This window comes from Rhinatrema bivittatum, chromosome 2, assembly GCF_901001135.1.
Source record: "Rhinatrema bivittatum chromosome 2, aRhiBiv1.1, whole genome shotgun sequence".
In the NCBI taxonomy this organism is placed as follows: domain Eukaryota; kingdom Metazoa; phylum Chordata; class Amphibia; order Gymnophiona; family Rhinatrematidae; genus Rhinatrema; species Rhinatrema bivittatum.
This window is the reverse complement of record NC_042616.1, coordinates 445,325,685-445,340,846: the sequence shown is the minus strand read 5'-3', so window position 1 is coordinate 445,340,846 and position 15,162 is coordinate 445,325,685. Positions and strand designations below refer to the sequence as shown.

General features: G+C 42.7%; 1 protein-coding gene across 2 annotated transcripts in view; it reads right to left on the bottom strand.

Moving 5' to 3' along the window:
* Positions 1-15,162, bottom strand: part of MYO10 (myosin X) — a 434,555-nt gene that overhangs the window by 304,792 nt on the left and 114,601 nt on the right. For both annotated transcript variants that reach the window (XM_029590330.1, XM_029590331.1), the window contains exon 2: positions 9,063-9,161. In XM_029590330.1, coding sequence (XP_029446190.1) covers positions 9,063-9,161 — 99 coding nt within the window. The remainder of the gene's footprint in view (positions 1-9,062; positions 9,162-15,162) is intronic.

Genomic DNA, 15,162 nt, shown 5'->3' with positions numbered 1-15,162 from the left:
AAACGGATACCCCAGAACTGCAAATCGCAGGAAATAGTGTGAAGATACGCTTCAGACAGATCCAGGGAGGTCAGAAATTCCCCCAACTGTAAGGCCATTATAACAGAACACAAGGTTTTCATGTGAAAATGTTTCACCTTTGAGGTCCAGGATGAGACTAAAGCAGCCCTCCTTTGGCAAGATGAAATAAATAGAATAATCGCCCTGTATTTTCTTGAGACATGGGCACTGAGACCACAGCCCTCAGACTGAGGAGCCTGGTCAATGTACTTTCTACGATCCACTTCTTCTGCGGGCCGTGGCAGGGGGGAACTCCATGAACACGTCCCGAGGAACACTGCAAAACTCCACTGCATAATCCTCGCATCACTTCCAGGACCCACTGTGATTTCAACCTACCTCTGATATGAGAGGCATCCCCCCTATCTCCTGTTCCTGGGGATGGGTTGGCAAACCTTCATTAGGAGGTATGAATACCCAAGCCTGCGCCCCTTCTGGGTTATCTGGGACGAAAGGACAGACCTGCTGAAAGGTTGAGTCCTCTGAAAGGTCACTCCTGTATAGAGTGGAAAACACCTGGATTCTCAAGCATGACCTCTCACGTTAAAGGAGCACTGTATCTACTTTTTATACTCCAGCAAAAAAGGAACTGGAGATTCACCCCACTTTCTTGCCAGCTCCTCCGACTCGCTCCCAATTAAAAAGCGAGCCTTTAAAGGGCAGTTTGGCGAGGTTAACCTTGGAGGTTGCATCAGCCAACCAATTTCTGAACCATAACTAATGCCTGGCAACTACGATAGAAGCCACCCCTCTGGGCTTAAGTGTGGACCAAGTCACAGCCCACATCTGCCAATAAGGCAGCGGTTGGTTCCATAATTGCCCTGGAGCTTACACCCCCCCCCCCCCCCCCCCGAGTCATTAACCTCCTGAGAGAGAAAAAAAAATAAGAGTGAGCCGCCAAGTAACAAGAAGCAATCTGCAAGGTCAGTGCCACTGCTTCAAATGCTTGCTTAAGGATAGACTCAAGTCTTTATCACAAGCATCCTTAAAGGCTGCTCCTTCTTCCATTGGAACAGTGGTCAGCTTGGAGACTACACAGAAAATGTAAGCACTCTCTTACCACTGGATCCAGAGGGTACAGGCCTTCCAGAACCAGACCTCCTTTGAAATTAGCCTCTGGGGCGCCCCACTCAAGATCAATCAATTCTTGAATGGCCTCCATCGGGAAGGGGGGGGGGGGGGGGAACAAGAAGCTTTATGCAAGGCAACAAAGATGGAATCTCTCTTTGGCACAGACCTGGACTCTGCCCCAGGAAGCCCAAGCATTTCCCAGGTCTGGGAGAGCAGAGCTGGCAGTTCATCTCTATGAAAGAACCGCAGCAGAATTATATGGTTCTATTCCTCAGAGTCAAGATCGGCACCATGATCCGCGCCATCTGGATCTCTACCTGGAGGTCTCACTGCTGCTCTAGGAGTACAGCGCTTAAAGTCCAGGCAAGGTTCCTACCTGCACCTCTGCTCTGAGAGCACTGGATAGGGTTGAAGACTGCATCTAAAGAAAGATTGCAACCCCTGAAGTATTTCCAATAGGCCACGGCACCTGTCAGGGTTGTCCCTTATCACCACTCCTTTTTTGCATTATATCTAGAATCACTAGCGATTAGAGATGTGAATCGTGTCCTCGATCGTCTTAACGATCGATTTCGGCTGGGAGGGGGAGGGAATCGTATTGTTGCCGTTTGGGGGGGTAAAATATCGTGATATATCGTTAAAATCGTTAAAACCCGCTAAAACCCCCCCCCCCCCCCTTTAAATTAAATCCCCCACCCTCCCGAACCCCCCCAAATGACTTAAATTACCTGGTGGTCCAGCGGCGGTCCGGAACGGCAGCGGTCCGGAACGGGCTCCTGCTACTGAATCTTGTTGTCTTCGGCCGGCGCCATTTTCCAAAATGGCGCCGAAAAATGGCGGCGGCCATAGACCAACAGGATTCGACGGCAGGAGGTCCTTCCGGACCCCCGCTGGACTTTTGGCAAGTCTTGTGGGGGTCAGGAGGCCCCCCCCCCAAGCTGGCCAAAAGTTCCTGGAGGTCCAGCGGGGGTCAGGGAGCGATTTCCCGCCGCGAATCGTTTTCCGTACGGAAAATGGCGCCAGCAGGAGATCGACTGCAGGAGGTCGTTCAGCGAGGGTTCCGGCGCCTCGCTGAACGACCTCCTGCAGTCGATCTCCTGCCGGCGCCATTTTCCGTACGGAAAATGGCGCCGGCCATATGCGTATGGCCGGTGCCATTTTCCGTACGGAAAACGATTCGCGGCGGGAAATCGCTCCCTGACCCCCGCTGGACCTCCAGGAACTTTTGGCCAGCTTGGGGGGGGCCTCCTGACCCCCACAAGACTTGCCAAAAGTCCAGCGGGGGACCGGAAGGACCTCCTGCCGTCGAATCCTGTTGGTCTATGGCCGCCGCCATTTTTCGGCGCCATTTTGGAAAATGGCGCCGGCCGAAGACAACAAGATTCAGTAGCAGGAGCCCGTTCCAGACCGCTGCCGTTCCGGACCCCCAGGTAATTTAAGTCATTTGGGGGGGGGGGGGGTCGGGAGGGTGGGGGATTGAAGGAGGTAGGATTTGGCAAGGAAATGTTTAAGTTATTTGGGGGGGGTTCGGGAGGGTGGGGGATTTAATTTAAAGGGTCGGGGATGGGTTTTAGTGTGCCGGCTCACGATTCTAACGATTTATAACGATAAATCGTTAGAATCTCTATTGTATTGTGTTCCATAACGGTTTAAGACGATATTAAAATTATCGGACGATAATTTTAATCGTCCTAAAACGATTCACATCCCTACTAGCGATTAAGATTAGAGCAAATCCAGGAATTCAAGGGCTTACAGTAGACGATCAGGATTATAAATTATCCATGCTTGCGGATGATATATTATTTACGGTTACTTATCCTGAGAGTTCTCTCCCAATCTTGATGCAGGAAATCACCGGCTTTAGTAAGGTCTTGGGATACCGGTTAAATGCATCAAAATCAGAATTCCTGAATGTATCCACGACAGAGGAGGTAATCTCAGAAAGCCAGAGAAACTTCCCTTTTAAAATCCAGAAGCAGAACTAAAATACTTGGGAATCAAAATATGAGCAAATCTAGCTAAGCGCTATGGATTTAAATTATTCAGGGCTTTGGGATAAAATAACGGAAGACTTAAATAAATGGGAGAGATTGGAGTTGTCGTGGCTTGGTAGAATAGCAGCTATAAAAATGAAGGCACTCCCTAAGTTAACCTCTCTCTTTCAGTCCTTGCCAGTTGAGATATCAGATGCCCAGATCTCCCTCTGGCAGCACAAATTCTTACATTTTATATGGGGAAAAAAATGCCCGCCGAGGGTGGGCCGTCGTATATTATAATTTACCCAAAGATGGGGGAGGGGGGGGGGTGTTGGGAGTCCCATGTTTAGCTTGGTATTATGTTGCAGTGCAGTTAAAAAGTTTATTCTTGATTGGCATAGTAGAAGCCAATCAAGCTTTACTAAACAAATGTCATCCAGATATCCTGGTATGGCTACCTAGTAAAGCCCGGTCATTCAAGTGCCAATATCCCCAACCCCCTCCTCCACAGTAGCCCTAACTTTAAAGGTCTGGGACAAGTGGAAAACAGAGCCAGCAGGAAGTAAATCCTATGTTCACAGATCCCCTATATTCATGAATAGTGAATTTCTTCTTGGCTGCTCTCAGAAAGTGGCTAAAAGCTGGGAGGAAAAGGGCTGTAGCAGACTAGAACATCTATGGACCGGAGCTAAGATAACACGTTTCCAAGAATCATTCCAGATGGATAAGGCTGATTATTACCTGTATGTACAACTGTTACACTTTATATCCCAGACGAGGGTGCGGGAGGGGTTGCAGAAGGGAAACACACTTGTTTGAGGGAGATGTGTGCTAAACCTCACTCCCTGAAGAAGGGCATACCCATAATTTATTGCATGCTAAACAAAGATCTAAATCCTCCTCGTATTCAAAGCTGGGAGAAAGATCTAGGCCAAGTGCTAGAGGAAAAAACAAAACAAAACAATGGGACTTATGTTTCACGTCCATTAAAAAAATGCTCGATCTCCGCCACCATTGCGGAAAATGGGTACAAACTACTCTACTGTTGGTATCTTACTCCTGCTCAACTACCCAAGTTATATCCCAATCTGAGAGAGAGGTGTTGGTGGAGCTGTGGGAATGTAGGCAACTTTTTGCACATATGGTGGGAGTGCCCAGGTCTTGCTGCATTCTGGGACACCATAAAGGAGATAATACATGAGTGGGGGGAGGGGGGTCAACACCCCCAAAGACCCAAGGTTCTATTAAGCATGCCAGTAGAGGAATACACAGAGGTACATTTCTTAACACTACAAATAATTCTAGCAGCTCATGGGGAGGTAGCATGTTTTTGGAAAAAATCCAGTGGCTCCCCCTATATGTAGAGTGGCTGAGGTTAGCTCGCATTCTTTAATTAAATAAACTCACCGCTATCAAGCACAAATGATTACATAAATTTGAGCAACAATGGCAACATTATAATCGATTGGCAGCAGAAAAAAATCATTGATTCTTGATCTCCAGGGTTGTAGAAGTGTTTTCAGAGTCAAATCCCAGCTGGGGGGGGAAGCATGGGGAAGAAATACTACTAAAAAAAATCTTCGACACTCAAAATAGGTAGAAGAGAATGTTCTATGGCTTAGTGAACCATTTGCTAGTTTACTGACGTTGTCTCTGGATATGTTATTGTACGCATTACGATCGTATTGTTCTTATTTGAAGGTATTGCACAGATTTTGTGTACCATATGATTTGTCGAATAAACAAATTATTAAAAAAAAAACCTGAAAATGAAGGACGACTGTATCTATATGATAGCCTTGTTCTCTCCAAAAGCTGCCAGGGTGGCAGATAACTCTGTCCCAGAGAGAGTCGACTGAGAACATGGTTACTCAAGTATTTATGGTCACTATGGGTCATCATCCGAGTTAATGAGCAAGGCATCTGTTGGATAACTGCGCTGCACCGCAGCTCTCCACAGCTGGATTCCTCATTATAAAAAAAAAAAAAGGAATGCAAAACCTTGAAACTAGAGAATATGTTCAGTTTGATTGCACAGAGCGGTTGTTGCTCCCTTTCACAACACACAGGGACTTCAGTCTGGGTTGGCAGCATTTCTCCTATATAAGCTTTCCAAAAGCAAAAACCACAACTACAAAATACACACACAAAGAAAGAGAGATTGCTGTTTTTGGAACACTCCTTTCCATATCATAGCCCTAAAATATTCTTACTTTGAAGCACATAAACGCCAGGCTGGATTTAAGGCATGTGTAGGCTCCCAATGGCAGGAGCTGTTTGGGGAAGAGTGAAGAAGGGGAAGAAATAAACAGGGTACTGAAAATTTCAAACTGATTTGGGCAGATGCCAAGGATAAAATGAAAAAAAAAAAAAAAGTGTTCCTGTCCTCAGATCTGCTGACTATTTTCAGTCTTAAAAAGTGTGCAGCAGCAGCACACTGACCCAACCTGCACATCAGCCAACAAACTGCATTGGAAAGCTTCCTCTCTTTGCACATAGGGAACCCTCTGCATGTAATTTTCTTTCGAGGAATTCAAAAGGTGTTTCAAGATAGAATGCATTTAAAATGGAGGCTGGCCATCCTAAGACCAGTCAGAAACCCTTCCCACCCACCCACCCCCTCCAAACTGAGTAAAAACCAAACAATGCTTATACTGACTTATTTCAACCAGAGACTTGGAAGTTTTGGAATATGTGGCGAGCATCAGGCTATGCCTGTTACTTCCAGTGTTTAAAACAAAACAAAGACAAATTCTGTAAACAAGAGAAAATCTTTTGCTTATATAGAGGACACTTGCGTTGCCCCTGATGATCATCTGTGATTCTCCAGACAATCAAGGGACCCTCTGTATACCAACAGACAACTGTGGGGAAATGCAATTTGGGACCCATAGTCCTCCTCCCTTGGTGAGGTGCACATGTTCCCTGCTAGGAGACAGATGCTTGCCCAGGGACAGCAGGATCTCCTAATCAGAACAGCCTGTTCAGCTTTTCCCCAAATGCCTGCCACAGGGTTTCTCTATTAGGTGCACGGTTATGCTCTGGTATAATGTGAGACAAACAGATGATTCTGGAAGCTGAGAACAGGCAAGTCAAAAAAAAAAAAAACCCCCAAAAAAACAGGGCACAGAAGCTCCAGCTGCAGACAACCCTCAGATTTTCAGGTAGACCTGCCCCGCTAGAAGACATTGGTTATAGTTGCAGCTGTCATGTGGATTTTTCCAGGCTACACAATTTGTAAGGGCTGAAACACTTATTTTGCTTGATGGAGGCGAAAGGCAAAATGTATCCTCCAGCTTCACATAACTCAGGCTGGGGATTTTGAAAATTGCGCATAGCACTGAAATAAGATAGGAGGCTGCAATGCACATTGCTCCTTTCCAAAAATAAAAACAAAAACCCTACACAGAGGAAACTAGTACCATTTCTATCCTATGGCCCTGATGCAACACCAGGGGAAATAAAAACAGCCCGGTTCAACGGACAAATGCAAAGGGGTTGGTTTTTTTTTTTGTTTTTTTTAAGCAAGAATCCTTATACTGTCGCACAATGGAAACCTGATGCCAACAGCATTTATCGAACACAGGGGGGCCAAGATTAATGATCCCGCACGGGCGGGCAAACTCTGGTCTGCACAGAAGCAGTAGCAGCAGGCACCCATGTGGGCCAGCAAAAGAAGCAGAGGCCGGGAGATGAGCCTCTCAGCCCTAAGTTCAGGTGGGGAAGGAGAGAGAGAAGAGAGAGGTGGGGAAAGAGGATAGTGAGAGCAAGCAGGAGAAAAAGCATGAATGCAAGTGGAGGAAGAGGGACGCACCCTAAATGTTTGCTCCCCGCTGATCTAATAGGACTGACAGACCCTTGCACATATATTTCTGTAATTCATTTTTTTTTTGGCAAATTTGCATATTGTCATCATTAAGCACTACACAGGATGCTTTCAGCTGATAGGCAAATTTTGATGAATGTGTGACCAAGACAGTTAACCAACATTGTGTACAGGAGGTAGTACAGAATCAAACAGAAAAGGTAAGGCATAAGGAAGCAGTATAAAAATTTAACGCATAGAAGCAAACTAGGGAGATCTTTGTGTGGGGGACTGTCCCAGGGCCAAGGAAAGGAGCCACAGCTGGAGTGCCAAGCCAGAGTTGAGCTGCAGAAAGTAAAAAAGGAGGGAAAAATCTCGACAGAAAAATGAGCATAAAGAAAGCTATGAAGAGTTTTTACCTCTGGTTTCTACGAATTTTGGCTGGTGGTTTTTTGTTTTTTTTTTGGGAAAAGTAAAGTTCCACCCCTGGGAATTGTAATCACCAACCGTTTCTTCTTAGCAAGTTGCGGTAAATTCTGGCTCCGATTTTATTAAAACTACATGCCGTAGCATAGGTTTCCTACATATCAAGCTTGGCAGGTTTCACAAGCAACACAGAGGACAAGCAAATGTCACATTGGGAATGACCACTGCTGGATCCAAGACAGTCACCAAAGGATTCAGTGCCAGAGGAGAAATCCCCTCTGGCCCTCAGCAGCAAAGGAAACCTCTGTCACCCAGGCTGTTCCTAAAGAGGGAGGAGGAGACAAACAAAGGAGACCCTGGTGGGTTGGGGAGGGGGGGGGGGGGAGGATAGATGGGGAAAAAAAAGAAAATCTGTATTTCTGCAGTTAAGCACTTAGCAGAACGAGGGACTCCAGTTAAAACTACGCACTGCATTACCATTACACTGCCATCTCCTTACCCCAGCCAGCTCGGACACCCTGGCTCCATTCTTTAGGCAGCAGCACGCTCTGGGGCACAGAGGTGGACAGACAGACACCCCCAACTCCCCACAGTCAGAAGACAAAATATTTGCATAATGTGTAAATTCTCCCTTTGGTTAAGGGAAGTTGTCTGGCCCTACGTTGTCCTTGCCCCAGCCTCATGCTGACCTTACTAACAAAATAAATGACTGCAAAAAAAAAAAAAAAGGGCCATCCGGTCCCATCCAGCCTGCCCAGTTATCTCGTTCACACGACTAAGAATACATCCCAGCTGCCAAACCATGACATGCGACGACCTGTAGATTCCTCCTTATCCAGGACAGACATTTTTTGGCTTCCTCTTTTGTACTCCATCTTGGGTAGAAGAGTGTCCAAGATCCCCATTTAGTGCTCTCCAGCACCCATTCTGTCACCCCCAGCCAGGAGCAGTCTGGCGTAAGGCCTATGCACTTTGGCCATAAGCTTTTGTCTGTCCAGTTTACTTCTCTCGGATTTGGCCTAGGATGGCTCTATAGGGGAGAGAGATGTGGCAGTGCACGGTGACCAGGTTGCCTTCGAAGTTGGCCATACTGAATCTTGCCTTGAAGATTATAGTTGAACACTGTCCATTCTTCAAAGGCATCTTTGAAAAGCGGCTGCCTAGCAGCATGCAAACTCATATCTAGGCTGCAGTATTCTGTGGAAGCACAGAGCATTTAATAAAAAAAAACCCCAAACATTTCCTATAACAACATTAATGTGCTCACGATCAGATACTAAGACACACGGTACTTGGTCACTACAATCTCTGGACAGGAGCTATTCCCTTTCTCAGCTGCCTGGTCAAAACGCAGCTACAAGCACAGGTTTGGGGTTAAGACATTCTCTGGCATGTTAAGCTAAATAATTCACACAACAAATACTTGCTAACCAGCACTTTGCTAAATGCATAGTTTGCCACAGTTTGTGCAAACACAACCACCCCAACCAGAGCAAAGGTTTAGAGCACACCTGCTGCCTAATTTGCCTTTTTTTTTTTTTTTTTTAATAGTCACCACTTGCCATTGACTTTGTCCAACTCTTATCAGACAGTTAAAAATAAAGAAATATAAATTTGACTGTTCCATTTCATAAACAGAATGACAAAAAAAAAAAAAAAAAAAAAAAATCGCTGGATTGTCCATTTCTGTTATTTTGGTTTAAGTGGTTCAAAAGTCTTACCTGCCCATAGTCTGTTTTGAAGACCACAATGCCACCTGAACAGGACTGTACTGTGCTTGGGAAGTGCTGTCCATTCTCCCGCAGCCAGACCTGTGTTCCCTAAAAATGCAGAATAAAAGAAGGTTAAGGGGATGCAAAACGCACAAAACGTCTTCAACTACAGCTATGCTTTTACACAGCTCGCCGGGACCTCCTCCAACCAGACTCAGGGCTGCAATGAGTCACTGTCACAATTGAAGCATGTCTATCTCCACTGCAGTACAGATGAGAATCAGACGACAACACTGTACTTACATTTCAAATGCTACTCAAAACCAAAAAATGCAAGTTTCCTTTCCACAAACAATGGTTCTCTGTAGATAGTAGGATGAGTTAGCCATTATGCTCGGGTGGCATCAGATGGCACAGATATGGACCCAACACGGTAAATATACAAAAAGGGTAAATAATTACAACTCTCTATCCACTTGTCGTATAATTACATATAATATAGAGAGCCCAACAATAATACGTAGAATACACAACTTTTATTTAAAGATATCACACAAATATACCTATATAGACAATAAAACTAAACTAACACACTCACACATTCATACCCACAAATTAAAAAATATGTTGTATTGAGATACAATATATAACTTTGTTTATGTTACCAATTAAGTTTTACAAATAAGATTTCAATTAAAACTCAATAAATTATTGTAAACTTTAAATTGGAATTGTGTACTGTTTGTGTCCGACAAAAGCAGATGCAAGATCTCTTCGTTTCACCCCCGTCTTTTGGGGCTTCCTCAGGGACTGATGTAAACATACACTTTACAAGTGTATTACCACACTGCAAAGCACATATCAACAATTAATTACACAATTCAAAGAAACATACATTGTCTTAACTATTGCACTTCAAGAACATATACCAACCCAAATTTGCTAAAACCTGTAGCCACTAACAAACACATATCCACAACGCCACTAACCCCTTCATTAATCACCACAAAACATGTTACCCACCACACATAAAAATAAAACGCTTTTCTGTATATCTTATCTCACTTTAATTTTCTATAATTTAAATCCTAAAATCTTCTCCGCTTTTAATGACAACAACAATATATCATTATTTCCTATACCAAAACCGGAATATATTTAATACAGGCAGTACCTACCTGAATCACAACATTTATTCAACCTCTTATACTTCAAACTCCTTGCAAAATTCCTTCAGCACAGCGTTCCCCTATATTCATTAATCATGACTCTCGGCCATCTGAATTTAGCGGCGTTTCTTTTAACCCTTGTGGTTTTCTATACTTCCTTCCTTCTTACAAGTTGATCAAATAGAAAACGCCAACCTATGATCTCAAGCCAAACATATTCTGCAACAATATAACCAAACATTTGTTATAAAAAATAGAGCAGTGAATCCTCCGCCCCAAACTTCCAGGTTTACAGCAATAAAGACTTTCAACACTCACGTCTGATCGGAAGTGACGTAGCACGACGTCACCCGCTGAGAAGTGAACTACTAAGCTTCCCATCAAGCTTATATAAGCAAAGCAATAAGCCGTCGAGTAATTGATTACATTATTAAACCTTAACCAACACCATTCCAATCCCCATATATCTCAAAAAATACTTTATAGAATTACCCCTAAAACTTACCACGGACCTTGCCTAATAAACCTTGAGTAAAATCCAAAGGCTCTCATATCCATATGTTAGTAAAATGCGTTCCACTCAATTGGTCCATTCAATCCCAAGGGGGCAATCGTACGCCAACTATAAATAAATTGCTGTTCAATTTTCCTTAACCTTAGGGACAAATCTCCCCCATGTTGAAGCGTGACATGTTTAATCACAAAAAACCTGATCTCTGCCACAGTGTGCTTATTCTCAACCCAATGTTTTACTAAAGGCGCGTTTTCACGCAAAGCATTAATACGACTCCTATGTTCAATGATCCTACATCGAATAGGGCGAATTGTTTGCCCTATATAAATTAAATTGCAAGGACATACAATGGCGTATACAACGCCACTCGTACTGCAATCAAACAAGCTAGGAATAGAATAAGGATATTTTAAATTGGGGTGACTAAACAACTGACACCGAAGTGTCAATGAGCACACTGAACAAGATCCACAAGGTATTTGTCCGTGGAGAGGAACTGAATCCTCAGATTCCCTCCCACCCTTGAGTTTATTATATAACGATTGACGTTTTTTAATTGCAAAAATAGGATTTTCTACAAAACATGGCATCGTGGATAAGATGTGCCAATGAGTCAAAATAATCTCCTTAATTTGGGTAGTTTTTGGAGAGAATGGAATGGTACAAATCATGCGATTTAAAGTTTCTTTTGTAGTATGGATCAATAAATTCTCCCTATTAGAATATAATGCCCGTTTATAGGCTCTTTTTACCACAGACTTTGAATAGCCTCTCGCTATAAATCTTTCCTGTAATTGAGACGCCTGGGTTTTGAATTCAGCAGTGGAGGTACATAACCGACGATATCGTAGAAATTGACCTATTGGTATGTTGTCCTTAAGCTGTTTTGGATGATAACTCTGATAATGTAACAATGTGTTTCTGTCCGTACTTTTTCTATATACCGTCGTGACCAATCTACTTTCATAAACATACACTTGCATGTCCAAAAAAGTTATTGAATGATGGCTCTTAGTGAAAGTAAACTGTAAATGTTCATCCCAAGTGTTTAAAACGGTCAAAAATGTCTCTAACTGTACCTCATCACCACTCCAAATAACAAACAAGTCGTCGATATAACGTTTCCAACATATAATATATTGAAACCAATCCGACTTATAAACCCATTGATTCTCAAAACCAGCAACGTACAATCCAGCTACACTCGGGGCCATAGGGGACCCCATCGGGATACCTTGAATTTGCAAAAAATGATCTGATTGATAACTGAAGCTATTCTGTGTCAAGGCAATCTCTGCAATGGAGATGAGAAAATTCAACCTCCTCTGTGAAATGTCCAAATTAGTCAATTCCATTTTTATAATCTGTAGGGCTTCTCTCTGGGGAATGTTGGTATAAAGCGACGTTATGTCAGCTGTAAGTAACATCCAATGGGACTGTATATCCGGCAACACTGTCAGCTGGTTTATAAAATCAGTTGAGTCTTTTACATAAGAAGATACACTACGGACTAAAGGTTGCAAATAGTGATCAATCATCTGGGCCAGAGGCTCTAAAACTGTCCCTATGCCCGCCACAATTGGTCGCCCTGGCGGATTCACCAATGTTTTATGAATCTTTGGTAAGATGTACAAATAAGCTGTGGTAGGATATGATACCTGTAAAATCGATGTTCCTTATTGGTAATAATTTTGTCCTTATAAGCTATTTCCAAAACCTCGGTAACGTATTGATGTAACCTCGGGGTAGGATTTTGATCCAATTTTTTATAAGCCTGTAAATCTGACAATTGACGATAAACTTCATTGTCATAATCCCTCTGATTCATAACCACAACTGCTCCTCCTTTATCTGCAGCCATAATACGTATAGAATTATCATTGCGTAAATCAAGCATAGCTTGCCACTGCTCCTTGGAGAGATTATACTTAATAAAATCTCTTTGACATTCTATTTGATCCAAATCCCGAAGTACCAAACTTTGAAATGTTTGGAGCAAGTGGCTTGGCGGGGATGGTGGAATCCATTTGGAGGGTTTATAAAGACCATCTTTATCACAAGTTTTAACATCATCCATAAAGAATTCCTTAATATGAAGACGTCGAAAGAACTTATGAAGTTCAATTCGTGTAAGAAATGAGTCATGTCTACAAGCTGGAATAAATGTAAACCCTTTATTTAACACTTCTAACATGGATGTGGTTAAAACTTTGTCAGATAAATTAAAAACTGACATATTGCCAATTTCTCCTCCATGCACCCCTACCGGCGCAGATTGTAATTGGCGTTGTACGGCCTGTTTTTTGGAATCTGGATCCCCGAACCCCTCTGTTGCTCGCGGCCCCCCCGAGCACGCTGTTCTAAAAAATTAGCATTATGTGATGAATGAGATTCATCAGGACAATTAGTTTTATCCCCTTCCACAAATCGTACTTGCCTATTATCCTTCTTATGTTCCTTATGGGAATCATCATCCGTCGAGTCATCAGAGGAAGAAAAGTCTCCCAAAAAGAAGGGAGACTTTTCTTCCTCTGATGACTCGACGGATGATGATTCCCATAAGGAACATAAGAAGGATAATAGGCAAGTACGATTTGTGGAAGGGGATAAAACTAATTGTCCTGATGAATCTCATTCATCACATAATGCTAATTTTTTAGAACAGCGTGCTCGGGGGGCCGCGAGCAACAGAGGGGTTCGGGGATCCAGATTCCAAAAAAACAGGCCGTACAACGCCAATTACAATCTGCGCCGGTAGGGATGCATGGAGGAGAAATTGGCAATATGTCAGTTTTTAATTTATCTGACAAAGTTTTAACCACATCCATGTTAGAAGTGTTAAATAAAGGGTTTACATTTATTCCAGCTTGTAGACATGACTCATTTCTTACACGAATTGAACTTCATAAGTTCTTTCGACGTCTTCATATTAAGGAATTCTTTATGGATGATGTTAAAACTTGTGATAAAGATGGTCTTTATAAACCCTCCAAATGGATTCCACCATCCCCGCCAAGCCACTTGCTCCAAACATTTCAAAGTTTGGTACTTCGGGATTTGGATCAAATAGAATGTCAAAGAGATTTTATTAAGTATAATCTCTCCAAGGAGCAGTGGCAAGCTATGCTTGATTTACGCAATGATAATTCTATACGTATTATGGCTGCAGATAAAGGAGGAGCAGTTGTGGTTATGAATCAGAGGGATTATGACAATGAAGTTTATCGTCAATTGTCAGATTTACAGGCTTATAAAAAATTGGATCAAAATCCTACCCCGAGGTTACATCAATACGTTACCGAGGTTTTGGAAATAGCTTATAAGGACAAAATTATTACCAATAAGGAACATCGATTTTTACAGGTATCATATCCTACCACAGCTTATTTGTACATCTTACCAAAGATTCATAAAACATTGGTGAATCCGCCAGGGCGACCAATTGTGGCGGGCATAGGGACAGTTTTAGAGCCTCTGGCCCAGATGATTGATCACTATTTGCAACCTTTAGTCCGTAGTGTATCTTCTTATGTAAAAGACTCAACTGATTTTATAAACCAGCTGACAGTGTTGCCGGATATACAGTCCCATTGGATGTTACTTACAGCTGACATAACGTCGCTTTATACCAACATTCCCCAGAGAGAAGCCCTACAGATTATAAAAATGGAATTGACTAATTTGGACATTTCACAGAGGAGGTTGAATTTTCTCATCTCCATTGCAGAGATTGCCTTGACACAGAATAGCTTCAGTTATCAATCAGATCATTTTTTGCAAATTCAAGGTATCCCGATGGGGTCCCCTATGGCCCCGAGTGTAGCTGGATTGTACGTTGCTGGTTTTGAGAATCAATGGGTTTATAAGTCGGATTGGTTTCAATATATTATATGTTGGAAACGTTATATCGACGACTTGTTTGTTATTTGGAGTGGTGATGAGGTACAGTTAGAGACATTTTTGACCGTTTTAAACACTTGGGATGAACATTTACAGTTTACTTTCACTAAGAGCCATCATTCAATAACTTTTTTGGACATGCAAGTGTATGTTTATGAAAGTAGATTGGTCACGACGGTATATAGAAAAAGTACGGACAGAAACACATTGTTACATTATCAGAGTTATCATCCAAAACAGCTTAAGGACAACATACCAATAGGTCAATTTCTACGATATCGTCGGTTATGTACCTCCACTGCTGAATTCAAAACCCAGGCGTCTCAATTACAGGAAAGATTTATAGCGAGAGGCTATTCAAAGTCTGTGGTAAAAAGAGCCTATAAACGGGCATTATATTCTAATAGGGAGAATTTATTGATCCATACTACAAAAGAAACTTTAAATCGCATGATTTGTACCATTCCATTCTCTCCAAAAACTACCCAAATTAAGGAGATTATTTTGACTCATTGGCACATCTTAT